Raw genomic sequence first — 18,843 nt, forward strand, 5'->3', positions numbered from 1 at the left:
TCATTTACAAAGAAAAGATGAAAAATACGTGATTCACAAAAGAAAAAATATCAGTAAATCAGAAATTCTACACAATAAAGAACAGTTATGAGGAAAGTTTATATGGAAACATTATGTTTTCAACTCTGCCTAAAATTATCTCAGATTTCAGTTTTAGCATTATTTCCAGTTTGATTTTTAAGATAAAAAAAATACGGTCACCACTGCTTTGCTCAACATTTCCCTTTGGGTAACAACATACCCAATCCTATTTTAAAAAGCAGCCAATGGGGGTGCTCACTGAAAAAACAGAAACTGACAACTGTAATGCATGCCAATCTAGCAACAAATAATTTGCAAGACACCAGTCCCAGAAAGAAACTAAAATGGGAAACTATGATTAAAAACTGTTCTTTGCATGAGGTTACTGGGCCTATAGCTGGACAAGTCTCCCACTGCCCAAGGGGCTGAAAGGCATTTTCTATGTAAAGGATGCAGTGTCTGGGAAGGAGTTCAGGCCACAGTGACTGTCAGAAAGCTCGGGTTACAGCAAAACCTTCAAAGTCATTTCTAGAATATAATCAAAGCTCTCCTCTGCACAGAGTCAGAGTGGTGGCAAGTTCCTGGAACTGAATTTTTTTGCTGAGTTCAGCATTAAACAATCTCTGCAAAAGCTCAGATAAGCTAGACTGAATAAACAAGCAGCAAAGTAAATTTTCCTATGGAGTTTCAACCACAGCCAAATGCATTGTGCTGTTTCAACCAAAAAAACTGTGCATATACCTAAGTCTACCCTCCACTGCCAAAAAAACTATACATAGTTGGCCAACTTTCTAGAATTCTCTTAGTTTTGATAATGTTAAAAGCAATGACAGTGAGGCTTCTTTTCCTCAAATACATTATAAGTCTACAACAAGCACGTAGTATTTTCATAAAAATTATCTATATTCCTACAAACTGTGTTCTCTCTACTGATGTTAAAAAAAATTGAGTGGGGCTTCCCTGGTGGCGCAGTGGTTGAGAGTCCGCCTGCCGATGCAGGGGACACGGGTTCGTGCCCCGGTTCGGGAAGATCCCCCATGCCGCGAAGTGGCTGGGCCCGTGAGCCATGGCCGCTGAGCCTGCGCGTCCGGAGCCTGTGCTCCGCAACGGGAGAGGCCGCAACAGTGAGAGGCCCACGTACCGCAAAAAAAAAAAAAAATTGAGTGCTTAGTTGGCATCTATCCTGATTACCCCCGGTCCAAAGTATACAAGAGTAAAAAGTTTGAGATTTCCAAAAGCTTTTTGTTAAGGCACAAGCCCTATTTTAAAAAACAAATCCTTAAAAGGTTCTGTGGGAACAGAATTTCAATGAGAATTTCATATATTCGAGTTTATGCTTATGAAGCAATAAAAATGTTTAATTAAAATTTACACATTTGTTTTGAAAATAAAATACTAATTTTAGATTTTGTGCTCATCTTTCGCTGTTATTACTTGTACAGATGTCTTTCTACTAAAATGTATTTGGGGTATTTGATAGACCTCTACCAGGCTTCTCAGGGTATCCTTTCTCAAAGCACCCACAGAGAGAAAAGCCAAAGTCACAGACAGAGGAAACTCCTCTAAAGGCAGTTATTCATTTCCTGAGCTAACCCACTTCCTTCTTCAGACATTTTCTTCTCTTCATCAATGTGTGTTTTTGAAATTAGCATCAAAGGCTTCTTGCAAAATATACTTCTGGGTCTGGGGCCTGGAATCCGGGCAAATGCCAATGGCTGTGTCATTTCTAATATCATCACTGCAGTGATACAAGATTAGAATCTCAAATGAAGTGTCACTTCAGTAGTACAGAAGGCTCCCTGCAATGTTAAACTGATGTTTTAGCAAAAGAATCCAGATCATTACAAGGTAGAGCCATGTTTAGAGAAAATAATTGTCACCAAAGTGAAAAACTGAACGCTACTCCATTATGAAAAATTATAGCAGCTTCCATAATAAGGAAATCAATTTTTTAATCTTTTAAACCTTAAGCAAACTTTAATGAGTTGCTGGGTTTCTTCATATTAAGGCCAACATTGGAGAGAAAATTGAAAGTCTCATAATTATTAAAGTTTATATATTTTATTAGAAATGTATCTCCTCAATGACTGTTGTCTTCACTTTAATCAAAGCAGATATAGAAGGCTGAACAGAAGTTTGGCTACTATGCCAACGGGATCCCCCAAGACACTGAGAATCTCCTGACCTCCACACGATTTCCATCCCAGACCCCCTAAAGAAGGGGAGGGGCTTAGGGAGCCCTACTTTGTCATGTACCATCAATAAAATACACTGTATCCAGAAAAAAAAAAAAAGAAAGAAAGAAAATTTGGCTACTATGATTCTTCTGTGCTAATAATACAAAATGTTATTTAAAAAATCAAATCAGTCTTTACCTAAATATAAATATAAAAAGCTTTATTTATTTACCAGCAAAGAGTGATACCACAAAACAAAGGAAATAAAGTCTCTTAAAATGTTTATTTTTGTCAGAATAGCTGACGATTTTCTATTAAGTCTTTCAGTTTATTATTATAATAAGCATTCCCCCCTTGAAAAATCCATTCAAACTATCTCAATCCTTGAGGTAAAGAACTTTAAAAAAAAAAAATCCCAATTTTTTTAAAGAAAAAATTTCTTAAAATTCTTTTAAGCTTGATAAATAGAAATAATCTCTTCTTGTTCTACTCTGGTGAACAAAAATGTACTTTATACACAAAATATCCAGTCACTTATTGGCAAACTGAAGGTGAGACCTATTCATTTACATGTTTTATTCAAACAGTGCAATACTGCCACGTTCATATAGACTTTTTTTTTTTCTTTTTTTACAGTTACCAACACTCTTCTGGCAAAGACAAGGTTTTGAAATGGCAAAAGCAACACAAGTTTTAGATCTCAAAGCTCTGGAAAGGAATTAATCTGAGTCTTCATCATCAAGATAGTCCTCGGCATTGCTTAATGTTCGGACTGCATCTAAAAGGAATGGGGGAAAAGCAAAACAGAGAAATTACAAATGGCTCAGATTTTGTTTTCACTTTCAAAGCTCCTGACAATTCAAAACACTGTAATCTTCCCTCAGACCTACGGGTTGTATTTTCTCCAAGGATATTTTTCTACTTTTGCTTTCCAGTCTAACTGATTAGTTTCTGTTGCCACAGAGGCTGACAAATACATTTGTCTGCATGTTACCTAGACATGCAGAAAAGTAAAGCACATGGTGCTGAGGTACCATTAGTCTACCTTAAACAAAATACGACAGCCACATGCACCATGACCAATGTGGAACACACCAGAAGCCCGTCCACCCTGACAACTGTGCATCCAACCTCCTTTCCCAATGACAAGTGCACAGGTGGCTTCAGTCAGTCGACAACCTGTGGCCTTACCTGAGGGCAAGGTCACTGGGTAGAAAGATAACTAATGAGGGGGGGAAAAGGAAAAGAAAAAGAAAGAGAATGAAAACACAAAAGCTTCAGTTTCGTTTTAGAAAACATTGATAAAGTATACTCAGAAGCAAAAGAAACTGAATTGAAAAATAAAAGTTTTAAAATAGAAAGAGCTGAACCCCATCAAATGTTAAGTCAACCTTAAACAGAGTTCAAAAGGAAGACATCTGATCTTTAACTGTTCACCTGTCCAGTCAAATTCAAACTGTCTCGTCAAATTCCTATAGCAACAGGTTACACGAGGTATAGTTTTAAGGGGAAAACTGAAATGCAGTATAAGCACATTGTTAGAGCTCAATAAATGTATGTTATATATAGCACCCAGAACATGGTCTCTAAATACTATAAGCCCATGCTCATTGGAGATATGACTGATTCCAAGTCTGGGGAAGAAACTGTAAAAGAGAGACTTGAAACCTCTTGTTATGCCATAAAACAAGGATCCTAGCAAAAGACAGCATCATTTTAAAAGGGCTCAGGATCCAACCAGAAGAGGCCTCCACTAGCCAAAGATAGGCTACCAGTAAGGAAACTATGCTGGATTAAAACACAGCAAATATTTCAACACACACCAAAGAGAATTCATTGGCCCCCTTCGAAAAATAACAGGGAACCAGCAGGTTATTTTGAAAACTCTTAAAAGGTAAATAAAAATCAAGGCTTTATTCTGCCCCTGATATACAAACTATTGCTCGAGTAACCAAAGATTTGATAAGGGGAAATTTTTCTTTATAGAATGTTCCAACTAATAACCAAGAAAGGAGTGACAAAATTAGAATATCACCATTTTGCAACCATTAGTGAAATAATGAATCTAGACAATGATCATCTATGGATGCTAACATTGCAGGACAAGTGACAAACAGATACTATGCGCCTCTGGTAGAAGAACACAATTTTCTTTATGAAGTATTCTTCCCTCTATCCCTAAGATAGATAGATACATAGGTAGATAGATAGATCAATAGATGATAGATAGAATCCAAATCTAATCAAACCTCTAGCTGTAACACCAATTGACAAAAATACAGACGACAGAGGAGCATGACAACACCATGGGAATGCATGCATGCGATGTCTACATTGGGAAATTCAGGGAAATTGGTCCAGTTTCTTTAACAAATAAACTGCAAGGCTAAACAAAGAGGAAAAGGAGAGGAAAAGGAAACATTAATTGAAAAACAAAGAAACAAGAGACATAGCTATCAGTTGGGACCCTACTTAAAAAAAACATAAATAAATAAGCAAAGAATAAAAAACATGCAAGAGAAAAAGGTAAATTTAGACCATCACAAGACGTTTGATGATACTGTAGTTTTTTTTAAGTCTTCATAGGTTTAGAAAAATGATTATTGAAAGGAAGGGGCAGGGGAGAGGGCAGGGATATAGAAACCGATTTATCTTATACAAGAGAGAAAGAAAGGTAGAAGAACAAGTGGCTTTACGCAGAACAGAGGTGGCCTTCAACGACTTCAGCTTCCAAACTATTAGAAGTCTCCGGGTTGACTGTACTCTTCTCCATTCTCCTTAAGAGGAGTTCTAGACCTGGGAGGAAGGTATTTTGTTCTGTTCCATACACACCCACAAACTTCAGGACTGGCCATGAACTTGGTAAAAGTAGCCTTTTAAGCTAAAGACAAAAAGACAAATAGCAAAGCTCTTCCCCTTTCTACTCTGCTACTACAAACCTGTGTTTTTCAATATTGGAGATATTCCTTGTCCTTCAATGGTTACTTTGGCACTTTGCTTTAAGCAAGAGGAAGATGACTGGCCACGGTGCAAATTCTGACCAAATAGAAAGTGAGAGCCAGGCAAATAAACTTCTCCTTCCTTCCTTCTGTGGACTGCTCTGAGGCACAGTTTCTCTGGAAACTTCTCATATGGCCAAGTGCTGATAATGAGCGGTATCTTCATAGCCCGTCTTGGGGCATGACTATCATGGTAATGTATCCCCTAGTAGTGCTTCTCAGCCTCCCCTACCTCACTTCCATATTTTTTCTCATTCTCACTGCCCTGGATTTACATGTTCCAAAGCACCAGAACTTAGATAGACAAACAAACAAATAAATAAACAAACGGTGGAGGGATAAACACAATAACATGTAAAATCTCATAGACGTGTAACGTGAAAGAAGTTAGACACCAAAAAGCACACACTGTTTGATTCCATTTATATCAAGTTTGAAAACAGGCAAAACTAATCTATGGTGAGAGAAGGAGAGGATTCTGAGGGAGGCTTCTGTTGTGCGGGAAATGTCCTCTATCATCTGGGTTATGGTTAATAAGTTTAAGCACAGTGGGAATCCCCTGGCGGTCTAGTGCTTAGGACCCTGCACTTCCACTGCAGGGGGCCCAGGTTCAATCCCTGGTTGGGGAACTAAGATCCTGCATGCCGTGTGGCACGGCCGGAAAAAAAAAAAAAAAAAAAAAGGTTAATTTCATTGTGGATTAAATCAGGTTAATGAATTTAAAAAAAAGTGTAAGCACAGTAAAAAAAAAAATCATCAAGATGTACACTTAAGATTTATGTACTTTACTTAATGTAAATTATACCCTAGTTTTTAAAAATTGGAAAAAGAACTGAAAGGTTCAATCCTCAAGTATGCCTTGACCCCACCCTATATCCTAAAGTTACCCTTCATGGTAACTGTAACATGTAAATTATTTTGTCCTTATAAGAAATTCAAGATGTGGTGGGTTTTTTTGTTTTTTTTGTTGTTGTTGTTTGTTTGTTTTTTTTTTTGCTGTACGCGGGCCTCTCACCATTGTGGCCTCTCCGGCTGCGGAGCACAGGCTCCGGACGCGCAGGCTCAGCGGCCATGGCTCACGGGCCCAGCCGCTCCGCGGCATGTGGGATCTTCCCGGACCGGGGCACGAACCCACGTCCCCTGCATCGGCAGGCGGACCCTCAACCACTGCGCCACCAGGGAAGCCCTCAAGATGTGCTTTTAAAAGTGGACCACGATGTTAGAATATACCTCCTCTGGCTTAGAGCTCATGCTGGCAATTTGCTATATGGCCAAATATTCAAACTCTCATTCCAACGAGGATCAAAATACAAATTAAAATTTTTTAAACTGGATAATTGGGCAAATGAAGAAAAAGAAAACAGAGAAAAAGGTAACATGAAAAATGAAATACGAAGATTCATTTCTTGGCTCTGTGTGCCAGGCCCCAAGATTAATTACCTCATTACTGAAATCAGTAGAGCACAAATTTAAGAAGGTAAACTAAAGAAACTTGGAGTAAACAGAGAAACAGAACACCAACGTCCCTGCCCTTTTCTACAAAGACTACAGAAAAATGAGGAGAAAAAGAGAAAAGTTTGCCACGTGCCTCTTCCAGCTCCAGTTGTTCATGTGGAGGCTTCTGGGTGTAGCTCTCTGGGGTCTGAGCAGGTGTGATATTTTCATTGTCGGTCACCATCAAACTCATAGTGTGCATGAGACCCTGATAACCGTTAGCTCATAAGAAACCTTACTCCTCAGTCAGGATGTTTTGGAGGTGCCCATATAGCGGCAGGAAGTCAGTGGCAGAGAAAGGAAATTAGGTCATAGTCCTTCTTCCTGACCCAACCAAGGCAGCAGGGCGTGAGAGGTCCACCTCAAGTAAAAGTGTTTCTCCCACAAGGCTGCAAATACGGCTTCTCAGTCAAAATGTAGCTAGGGAGCACCACTCAGCTGGTAAACACTTTCTCACTCATTTGGTAGAACCTATACACATCTATGCATGAGTAATTACTTTAAAGAAAGACTTGCTCTGCCAGCAAACATTCATGGCTTAAATAATTAAGAAGTCCCTAACTGCTTAATAGTTTACATTATACCTGAACTGAGGTTAAATAAGAATCTGGAACAAACACTTATCTGAAATAAGGGACAAACGGAACAATGGATTTGTGAGAATTATGATGGGAATTTGATGATAGGTAAGGAAGATGATTCTGGGAAGTTCCCTTGGTAAGCCACAAAGAGAGGGGGGCTGTTTGCTTTCTTTAATTGACTAAAGCAGGAAACCAGGGGACTGATATACTTCGCTGCTTATGCTAGAAATGGAATACGGGACAGCATAATATTGACTCTTCTCATAAATCAAGGGATACCTGAGGGAGAAATAAGTTTTCCAAGGGTTCAAACATTAATGGGAATTTGATTCAAATGATAGAAACAGAAATGAGCATCTCATTACCCAAGTTGGAGAACTCTGAAAATGATAATACCCTAAGGATAAAATGAAAACACATGCACTTAGCCTCTATAATGGAAATTTCTAAAAAGGTGTCTTGGTGATTCTCCACCAACATGAACCAGTCTAAACTTCAGACTCTAAAGCGATACTAAAAGAGTCCAGAATGATGAGTAGCAATGCAAAGACTTGCAAAAGGTGAATCCTCCATTACACTAGTTCCTTTCTAGAAAACGGCAGTAAAAATGTATCCATTACAGGCTTATACTTCAAAGTGGAATTAAAGTGCCAAACAGGAGATAATTAAGTAAAATAAGGCTTGAGAAGTGAGAAAAAAGAGATCAAATGTTCCCTCCAACCAAGCATCTTCCACCTTTCTTTTTTTCTACCTCTCTGGGTTTCTCATGGGCCAGGAGACTGATGATAAATGAAAGAGGGACAGAGGAGAGGTGGCAGAGGAGAGGTGGCAGAGTTCACACCCTGCCACTCCCAGTACTCCTTTCTGGAATCACCATGTTAGAATGAATCTAGGGGAGCACATTCAGCAGGCTATATACTGAGAAGTCAAATCAACAGCCAATCTCTGAATAGTAATCACGAACAGTGCAAATGTGTTTAACACCTCTTCTTTCCTTTGACACCTTTTCAAAACCACCACACAAACTCTTCATTTTTATAGAATTGCATGTGAACTTTTCAAACCTCTTCTCCTACATCAATAGATATTATCTTTAAGAATATATACTCTATCTTCAGACTTCCCTGGTGGCGCAGTGGTTAAGAATCCACCTGCCAATGCAGGGGACACGGGTTCGATCCCCGGTCTGGGAAGATCCCACATGCCGCGGAGCGACGAAGCCCGTGCGCCACAACTACTGAGCCTGTGCTCTACAGCCCGCGAGCCACCAACTACTGAGCGTGTGTACCACAACTACTGAAGCCCACGCATCTAGAGCCCGTGCTCCACAACAAGAGAAGCCACCGCAATGAGAAGCCCGTGCACCGCAACGAAGAGCAGCCCCCACTCGCCGCAACTAGAGAAAGCTTGTGTGCAGCAACAAAGACCCAACACAGCCAAAAATAAATTAATTTTTAAAAAAAGAATATACACTCTTATCTTTAAAAAACCACGCATAGAACTGTGAAGAGATACCGATACATTTACGAAGTCTAGAATAATTTTGATTACAAAATTTTGATTACAAATAATTGTGATACCCTCATTTAAAATAGAAACAAAATATAATCATAAAGCTCTTGAATGCATAATTAAAAAATATTTAGTGATAACCACTCATAAAAACAAATCTGAAATGAGAATATGGAAACAATGGTTCTCTGATAAGGACTGTAATGGAAAGCAAAGTAATTAGAACTTGATTGCAAGGAATAAAAGAAACATACTAATCATAGCAAAAAATCGATGTCTCTTCAAATTTGTTTGCATAAAGGTATTCTTCCATGTTGAAGTTCTGATTCAGACCAAGGATGTAAAATCTAACTTCAGAATCACCTGAAGAATTTACCAAGAAAAAATCTTCCCTAATATTAAATCGATAACTCTTAGTCATGATGGCATCAGGAGGAGGAAGGATTAAAATCAAGTACCTGTTCCCTGTTTCTTTTTCAGGAGAGACGCACAGGCAGCATTAGTAGCCATGTCCAGGGCCAGCTTCTTCTCATTGTTTCTTAAGTCTGTTCTAGCACCTTCCCCAACACAAGAAAGTAAATTAGGTGTTTTGAAGACTCTATAGTAGCAGCCAAACCTTTTTTTTTTTTTTTTAGTTTCTTTTTTCTCTTTCTCTTTTCTTTCTTCCAGTTATATTGAGATATAATTGACACACAACACTGTATAAGTTTAAGGTGTACAGATAATGATTTGACTTATGAACATCATGAAATGATTATCACAGTAAGTTTAGTAAACATCCATCATCCCATATAGATACAAAATTAAAAGAATATAAAATTTTTTTTTCCTTGTAATGAGAACTCTTAGGATTTACTCTCTTAACAACTTTCTTATATAACAAACAGTAGTGTTAATTATATAGCAGCCAATCCTCTTTCCATCAAAACGAATCTCTTTTGGCAGAACTAACTAGAGAACCATTCTGGCCCCGAACTAGGCTCTTTCCAAACAGTAAAACTTTCTCAAAACAGTAATAACATATTTGGCAGCTTTAATCAGGGAGCTTATTGCTGCACCTGTAATAATTATACACAATTAAAATATAGCCTTCCTTTCGAGTCCCTATAGAATTGCATGTGAACTTTTCAGTGAGGAGTTGACTGTCCCTGTGGACAGTAAATCAGTTAGACTCAACGTGCCTTGGCACGAGTTTTTGGAGATTAAATTCAATACATCCTTTGCCTCTTCTTTTCAAGAAGGTCTTTAGAAAAGACCATGTAAGTTGAGCTTGAGGAGATTAATATTTATCTTAAGTATACTCTCATGCTTATTAGCAGAATTAGTAACACTAAAATCTAGAGGCAATCCATTGTTCCCACAGCCCATCTTCTACTCCCTTTTTTCCTTGTCTTTATTATGTGATAAATTACATCAGAATTCATAAATCTTTCTCATTGTCAAAGATTCAAAAATACAGATGTATGCTGAACAAAAGCTTATGTCTCATTTCAGCCTGCAACTAACCCCTTCCTTCCCCATCTTCTACCTTCCCCAGAGGTGACCATTCCCAACAAGTGGGCATCAGTTCCCATCTCCCTTATGTGCAAGAATGCATTCACAGACATATGTGGACATATACACAAAATCATACTCCATGTATTAGTCTGTAATTTGATTTTTTTTTTGCCAATGATATTTTCCTTTTTTTTAGTTGATGTACAATATTTATAAGTTTCAGGTATATAACATAGGGGTTCACAATTTTTAAAGGTTATATTTCATTTATAATTGTCACAAAATATTGGCTATATTCCCTGTGTTGTACCATGTATCCTTGTAGCTTATTTATTTTATACACAGTAGTTTGTACCTCTTAATCCCCTACCCCTATCTTACCCCTTTCCCTCCCTCTCCTCCCTGGTAACCACCAGTTTTGATTTTTTTAACTTAATAATATATTATCGTATTCATTCCTTAGTAGTACACATACTTATAACCCAATCTATTTAAATATTTATAATTATTCCATTTTGTGGGTATTCCAAAATTTATTTAACCACTCCTCTATTGAGGGGTGTTTAGGCTTTTCCTAATTTTCATTATCACAAACAATGCTGCCGTGAACCTCCTTGAACAACATCTTTGTTTATATGCATTTCTGAAGGATGGTTTCCTAGAAGTGGTGCTGAAATGTAAGGATATGTATGTTTTCATTCTGCTAGCTACTGTTAGACTGCCTGCCAAGAAGGCTTACCAATTTACACTCTCTGCCACAGTGTTTGAGAGTGCCATTTTCTCTACAACCACATCCTCGTCAGTAAACAAAATATAAATGTCCTAAAACTCAAAGGCACAAAAATACTGTCAAGAAAAGAATAGTATGTTTAATTAGGAATACGGTGACCATGTGTGAAAATCTCTCATGAACAGATTTAGATATCCACAGCTGGGGTTATAGGGAAAACCTCATTCTCTCGCTGTACTACAGGTCAAACATCCTGCAGGTTCATAGTTCTGTGACTGATCATACCTTACTTTACACTTGAGAACTCACATACATGATTTCTGTCAGGATGGGAAATGTTCAGAGACAGGATGCTAGAGAAGAAACTCAACCATTTCCTGTGTCCCTCTCAACCAGCGCGGCCCAGAAGAAAATTATGTGAGCCATAGACGTAATTTAAATTTTTCTAGTGGCTACGTTTTCAAAATGTGACATTCATTTTAAGAATATATTTCATTTCACCCAGTATATCCAAAGTGTTATCACTTCATCATGTAACCAATATGAAAATTACTGTGCTACTTCACTCTTTTTGTTTCTACTAAGTATTCAAAATCTGGTATTCATCTTACACTTACAGCACATCTCAATTCAGACTAGCCTCCTTTCAAGGGCTCAGTAGCACGTGTGGTTAGTGGCTGCCATAGCAGACAGTGCAGATGTTGGCATACCTCTGGGGGGCACTACAGTGGTCCTCAAGGTGTCTGATCTTTTGCACCTGGAGTTTACATCATCAACATCCTTTAAATCAAAAACATTTCCTCTCATATAACCCACAACATTGCTCCAAGGATCCCTAATGATACTGCATCCATGTGACATGTAGGCTGGGGATTCAAGCATCCTATATTACAGCCTTCTAGACCAGGGTGCAGTACGGGGTGATATCCCTGGCCTTCTATAAGGGTTAACTAATATTTGTGGGACAAACAGATGAATGGATGGTGAGTCCATAATTTCACTGCTGCTTCTGACTTGTGTAAAAACAGGGAATCAACGTATCTTCTTGTTTTCTGTACATCTAGCATCTGCTCAGCTCAAAGCAGGACATCGCAGCCACAGCATTCCTTCTTATCTATCAAGCTTTCCTGTGAGAACAGGGGCCTCAGCAACTTCACCCATACAGCTTTCTTAGAGAGATCTCCTCTGTATGTGTGCATGCACATGTGTGCGCATGCACACACACACACACACACACACACACACACCTTCTTTCTGAGGCCCTTTAATCCTGCAGAAATGTACAATAAATTCTTACTGAGGGTAATATATGTGATTTTAAAGCTTACCAAGCTTTTGAGTTAAAATTAAAAGCTTACACAAATCACCTCAATTTTATGATAACAACTCCGTGATGCAGACAGAGTAGAGACCACAATTCCAGTTTTAAAATAAGAATCCTATTGTTTTCCCTACTATTTCAAGTGGTAAAAGTGGACGTAGCCTATTTTTCAGGGTAAGCAAAGACCAGAAAAACTAAGCACACTTTACCTTTTGCCAGAAGCAACTGGACAATATCTGCATAACCCTTCCAGGCAGCAGCATGCAAAGCTGTGTCTCCCAACTTGTTCTATGGTGATATAACAAGAGAAAGCAGCATTTTAAAAAGAGAGTGTGGATTGAAACCGTGCATGAATTTAGGTTTACTCTAACCTAAGTAAATCTAAAATGAGAACGAAGTTATAAAATCATATAAAATTCCAAAGAGGGAAAGGAGACTCAAAAGATGAGAGGTGAGTCATTTGGGGAAAGGGAATGGGATGGAAGAGGAGAAGTGGAAGTGCACAAGTGGAAGTGCAGATGCCTGCAGAGGGAGACGCCAGGAGGAAACAAGCAGATTTGTCTCTGCAGAAACCAGCATGAATTAGGAACTGGAGATGCCTGGAGACACGGGAGCAGGAATGAGGCATGGGAGTGAAACCAAGAGTACTGGGTGAAAGTGTTTCTCAGGAGTAATTAGAACCCCAGAACCCCAGATCACCTTCCTTTCTCCCTGCTGCCAGATGACCCAGTACACATGGTAGAATTACCCTGTTGAGAAATTAACCAGATAGCTTCCAAGCTCATGGAACTTGCAGGCACAAGAGAAGGTGGCAATTAGGCTAGGAACTAAAAGCAGGGGGCTAGCTGAAAAACCTGCAAACTGAGCAGTAAGACCCCTCTCCCAGCTGCCTTTACCTACCCCAGTGCCCCAGTGTGTACAGTCTAGCATCTACGCCCAGGGAGGAGGCTGGAGAATACTTTTCTGGGAGAGCTGAACAGTCCCAATGCGGGGGAGGAAGGGAATATTTTAACTGGCATCTGGGTATAAGCCAGCAGAACATCCAGGACCTCACCACTTCACCCTACGGAGAAAACCACCAGTCAATAAGCCCCACAAGCACACAGTGCTTTCAGTCACACTCAAACATGAATGGACAGACAAAGGTACTGTATATTTGAGGACAGCCTCCAATATCCAAAGAAAGATCAAAACAAAGCTAATGGATCTCAGAGGAAAAAGACACAGTGTAGTGAATAGCAGAAAATGTTTTAAAATATATATATAATTAATATATCAGAGATATAATATGACATTATGTTAGGAAATGACAAAAAGATGCTATGTAAAAGTAAAAATAAGAGTAAAAGGAGGAGCTTGTGGTAGAAAGAATTCTAAGACAGCCCTCAAGCTCCCTGCCCCCTGGGATACACCTCCCTGTATAATTTCCTCCCCTTGAGAGTGGGTGAGACCGGTGAATATAACAGGATATCATGCCCATATTTTCTAATCAGTTGATGTTTACCCTGGGTGGACCTGACCTAGTCAGGTGGGCCCTTATAAGGAAAGGCATAGCACCAGCAACACAATCTCCTGCTGGCCTTGAGGAAGAAAGCAAACAGCCATGTTGTGAACTGTCCATCAGGAGGGGTGGTCTCTAAAAGTTGAGGGCCTCAGTACCATAGGTGCAAGGAACACAATTCTCCCAGCAACATGAATGAACTTGGAATAGGACTCGAGCTCCACATGAGAACCCCACTCCAGCCAATACCTTGATTCCCACCTGTGAGACCCTGAGCAGGAAACCCAGCTACGCCACCCAGAATTCTCACCTACAGAAAGCATAAGGTAAATGGGTATATTTTAAGTTGCTAAATATGTGGCAATTTGTCACACAGCAACAGAGATCTAATACAATGCTCTGGGGAATTAAAAAGGCGACCAAAATAAAACACAAAGATGAGAAAACCTCTGAGGAAAACTAAGAAAATTAGAGGCTCAATCTGAGAGGTCCCACATAGCTACTAATGGGCATTCCAGAACCAAAGAGCAAAGGAAACAGATAAAAATATATAAGAAATAATACAAGATATTTTTCCAGGCTGAAAGAGTTCACTACCATTTTCAGGCAAAGACCCATTCTAAAAGCACATCATTGTGAAAGTTTGGAATACCATGGATAGAGTAAAATTCTAATCATGAGAAAACGCAGGGAATTTCCTGGCCGCCCAGTGGTTAGGACTCTGCACTTTCACTGCTGAGGGCCCAGAGGCCTGGGTTCAATCCCTGGTCAGGGAACCAAGATCCTATAAGCCTCACAGCACGGCCAAATAAAAAAGGGAAAAAGCAGTTAATACACAAAGAATGGGACTCAAAAAGGTATCAAACCTCTCAAGAGCAACCCGGGAAACTAGAATACCATGGAGCCATGCCTGTAAAATTCTGAGGGAAGTCATTTTCAACCCAGAATTCTATCAGCCAAATAGTCAAGCCCAAGCTCCCCTTTCTCAGGAATTTACTTGAAGGTATTCTTCAACAAATGGAAGACAGAGGATCCAGAAAAGTGAGGACACAACACAGGAGAGAGGTGAAGCGTTTCCCAGGAAGACAGCAAAGGGCAGTAGAGACCAAGTTGCTCCGATCAGAGAATGAAGATGGAAGGCTTCAGTATGATTCCAGGAAGAAAAGAAAGAAAGCAATTATCTTATACAATTTAGAAAAGTATATCAAGAGAGTATAAAACAGTGTCGAGGTCTTTGTGAAATACAAAAAAAAAAAAAGCACTAAATAAAAGTCAATAAATACAGAAACAAAAAAGTTACACAAGCAGTGAATGATATTTAAATAGCCATAATACCATAAGCATTATATAGTAATATAAGCAAAAACTATGCTATGTATGAAACATTAGGAGGACCGGAGGAGGAAAGATTGGGCGCTGGTGCTGGAAGATGACAGCTGGGCGGTTGACAAGCGTAAACCTTCACCTACCAGATAGGATACCAAAATACTTTATGAAGATGATGAATTATTAGACAGCTCCACAAGCATATTCCTTAGTAACATGAAGGTAAGAGGAAAGCACTAAAAGCTGAAAGTGATATACGAGGAGGAGTATGGCAGGAATTGGGGGCTTTATGCAATTTGGACTTTAATCATAATTTTTTAACTATGTGCTTGTTGTATTTTGATTAAAAGTTTTATGAAAAATAATAAATGGGAAAAGGTGAGTTCCAAGACCCCAAGACAGGATTTTACACACACATAAGCTGTACGAGGAGAGCAAGGTAGGTGGGTTAAATGGCTTCTGCATAAGCAATCTCACCTGTTGGTTCAGTTCAATGTTTGGTTGAGTAAATAGCACTTCCACTATATCTGAAATTCAAATAGAAAAGATTTTTTAAAGAAGGAGACTAAAAGTCTGACAAAACTCAGCATAATAATTTTAAAAGAGAGGATTCTTTTTAGAAGAATCATCAAGAAAATCGTTATAACAAAGTTTTCAACATTTATGTAAATAGAAGACCTAAGACTATAAAAGGTAGAATTACTTAGGGAAAATTTTTTTCTAATATTTTGGCTTTTGTATTTTCACATGACATCTATGATAGGAATATTTTTACATTTGCTGGGGCACTTAATATTCATACCACTAATTTGTGTTTAAATTTTCCTTTGGCCACGCTATTTAATTTGTTGGATTCTTTGTTTCTCATTACTGTTGGGATCATTTTCTGTGTGTTGTAGAGAGGGAGAAAGAGAGTGGGTGTGGTAGATTCTCAGCCAGGCTGAAATACATCTAGAAATTCCATTTGTCATTATTATTGATTATAACAGAGGAAGTTATCAACTGAATCACCAACTCAAGCAAATGCTGTCTCTTTCCTAAATCTTAAGCTTAGAATGTAAATCATAAAAGTTTCCTGGGAGGGCTTCCCTGGTGGCGCAGTGGTTGAGAGTCCGCCTGCTGATGCAGGGGACACAGGTTCGTGCCCCGGTCTGGGAAGATCCCACATGCCGCGGAGCGGCTGCGCCTGTGAGCCATGGCCGCTGAGCCTGCGCGTCCGGAGCCTGTGCTCCACAATGGGAGAGGCCACAACAGTGAGAGGCCCGCGTACCGAAAAAAAAAAAAAAAAAGCTTCCTGGGAAAAACTAAGTCAGAGGAATCAATTCTGGTCCTTTCTTCTGTGAGATTAGACAGTGGGGGTTGTTTTTATATTACTGTTGTTTTCCTGTTTTCTCAGACCTTTGCAAGTCTGAGAGAGGAAAGGAAGCTTCCACTCCTTCAAGTGAAAAGGTCTGTGTAGTGAGGCTGACCAGTCACATTCTACCTACTGTTTTACAGAACTTCCAGGGACTGGGCTTTTGGCTGACATTCTGAAAAATTTAAAAAGAATAACCAATTTTTTTTTCATTTGTGTAACTCTGGCTCCCCTAGATGAAGCACATTTTCAGTAGCACAGATATTTATGATAACAAACAAAATGTAATACCTTTGTGACCCCCGTGACAAGCCCAGTACAAGGCGGTGCTTCCAGCTTTGTCCAAGCCATTAACACCTACTCGGTTGTCCAAACACTCTCTCAACCAACTCAAGTTGCCTGAAAACATTTTACATTTATAAAAACACATGAAAAAGGGTTTTAGTTTTTTTCGTTTTGCTTTTCAATCAATTTCATCCTGCATAAATTCGCATTTGCAAAGGATTAATCAGTAAGTCTGAAATTAAAACCTGCCCCATAACGCATTCTCTATGGTACATTTTGACTTCCAGTTTATTAATGGAAAGCATTAACATCAATTTTTAATGGTAGGTTAATGGGAAGAGTTGCCTAAATGGGTCCATTTAAGGTATTTTTACTCTGTAAAAAAAGCTTTTTTTTCCTTTGTGAAATCCTGGAACTTCGGGAAAAAATTTCAAACCTAAGAACAAGCAGATACTACTCATATTCATATTTAAAATGCATTTTCAGTTCCTATAAGAAAAGAAAAACTAAATAACCTACTCAAAGCTGCTGCTCTTATATGTTAAAGTATAACTATTCATTTAATATCCTGTGGCTAATGCCCTAAATATCTAGTTTACAAAGAATTTTTTAAATGTCAATTTAGTAGTTCTACTTATGCACAATCCTAAACCAATAATTTCCTTTTGCACATTCAGATTTCAGAAATATCTACAATTAAATGAAAGAGAGCTTACTGTGGCCTTATAAAAAATTCCCCACGATCTACAGCAGGGTTTCTCAACAGCGGCCCTACTGACATCTGGCGCTGGAGGGTTCTTTGTTATGGGGGCTGTACTGCACGATGTTTAGCAACATCCCCAGCCTCTACGCAAAAGGTGCCAGCATCCCCCCAGTTATGACAGTCAAAATGCCTCCAGAGGACTTCCCTGGTGGCGCAGTGGTTGAGAGTCCGCCTGCCGATGCAGGGTACACGGGTTCGTGCCCCGGTCCGGGAAGATCCCACATGCCGCGGAGCGGCTGGGCCCGTAAGCCATGGCCCCTGAGCCTGTGCGTCCGGAGCCTGTGCTCCACAACCGGAGAGGCCACAACAGTGAGAGGCCCGCGTTCCGCAAAATAACAAACAAACAAACAAACAAAAAAATGCCTCCAGATACTGCCAAATGTCCCAGGGTTTGCAGAGAGGAATTACCCTCTGTGGAGAGCCACTGATCTATGGAACAAAGCCCCACGTACAAGCCCCATCCCTGGTGCTTCCTTCCTCCCCAACCCCAACCTCACCATTCATACTTGCAATATACTAACACTCTCCCAGGTGCTGGACCCCTGAGAAGCCCCCACCCTCTGCCCTCCTGTTACTCATTCTGGCCTCTATAGCCTGTTTAACTGAAACACACTTCAACCGCTATACTTATCACACCATCTTGTAATGATCTGCTACACACATCTCTCCCCTGCCAGACTTTGAGCTCTGCGAGTCACAGAGCATGACTTTCCACTTGCAACTAAGCACAGGGCAGGTAAGACTCAAAAGTTATTTGTTGACTGACATTTTAAAAATTAAAATCACACATTTCTATAGAGTGAAAGAAGGCCAGAACAGAGATTGCCTCTGGGGGAGGCAAGGATTTAACTGGGAAGGGAACTTTCTGGGATGATAGAAATGTTCTGGATCTTGATCTGGGTGTTGGTTACACAGGTAAATGCATTTGTTAAAAGTCATCAAACTACATAATTAATATGTCTGTGTTTTACTGTACTGTTTATCTCAATCAAAAAGAATCAGACCTACCTCTTTTTGCAGCTTCATGCAATGGATTGTCAATGGATTCTGCCTGCTCAGCCACTAGATGGAAAAAAAAAAGATGCAAATCAATGTTGAGAGGGCCACCCAAAGGATTCCCTGAAGCCAGTTCAGTGTCCCAGCTTCAGAAGTGCCAGGACCTTCCACCATACAGCTTTCCTTACTTAATGTGAGTTTTAAAAAATAGCAGAAAATCAAAAGTGATGTTTTGTGCTTTGAAAGAAGCTGAATTATGTGTCAAAAGAAGCCAAGCTAAGACAAT

The 18,843-nt window shown here is 39.4% G+C and overlaps 1 protein-coding gene across 2 annotated transcripts in view; it reads right to left on the reverse strand.

Moving 5' to 3' along the window:
- Positions 1 to 2,397: 2,397 nt before the first annotated feature.
- Positions 2,398 to 18,843, reverse strand: part of OSTF1 (osteoclast stimulating factor 1) — a 49,017-nt gene continuing 32,571 nt past the window's right edge. For both annotated transcript variants that reach the window (XM_027105667.1, XM_027105668.1), the window contains exons 5-10: positions 18,570 to 18,623; positions 16,805 to 16,912; positions 15,637 to 15,686; positions 12,542 to 12,620; positions 9,243 to 9,341; positions 2,398 to 2,976 (exon numbers count right to left, since the gene is read on the reverse strand). In XM_027105667.1, coding sequence (XP_026961468.1) covers positions 2,918 to 2,976; positions 9,243 to 9,341; positions 12,542 to 12,620; positions 15,637 to 15,686; positions 16,805 to 16,912; positions 18,570 to 18,623 — 449 coding nt within the window. In that variant the 3' untranslated portion in view covers positions 2,398 to 2,917. The remainder of the gene's footprint in view (positions 2,977 to 9,242; positions 9,342 to 12,541; positions 12,621 to 15,636; positions 15,687 to 16,804; positions 16,913 to 18,569; positions 18,624 to 18,843) is intronic.

Source organism: Aethalodelphis obliquidens, unplaced genomic scaffold, assembly GCF_003676395.1.
Source record: "Aethalodelphis obliquidens isolate GAN/ISIS:26980383/991018 unplaced genomic scaffold, ASM367639v1 scaffold7, whole genome shotgun sequence".
Taxonomy (NCBI): Eukaryota; Metazoa; Chordata; class Mammalia; order Artiodactyla; family Delphinidae; genus Aethalodelphis; species Aethalodelphis obliquidens.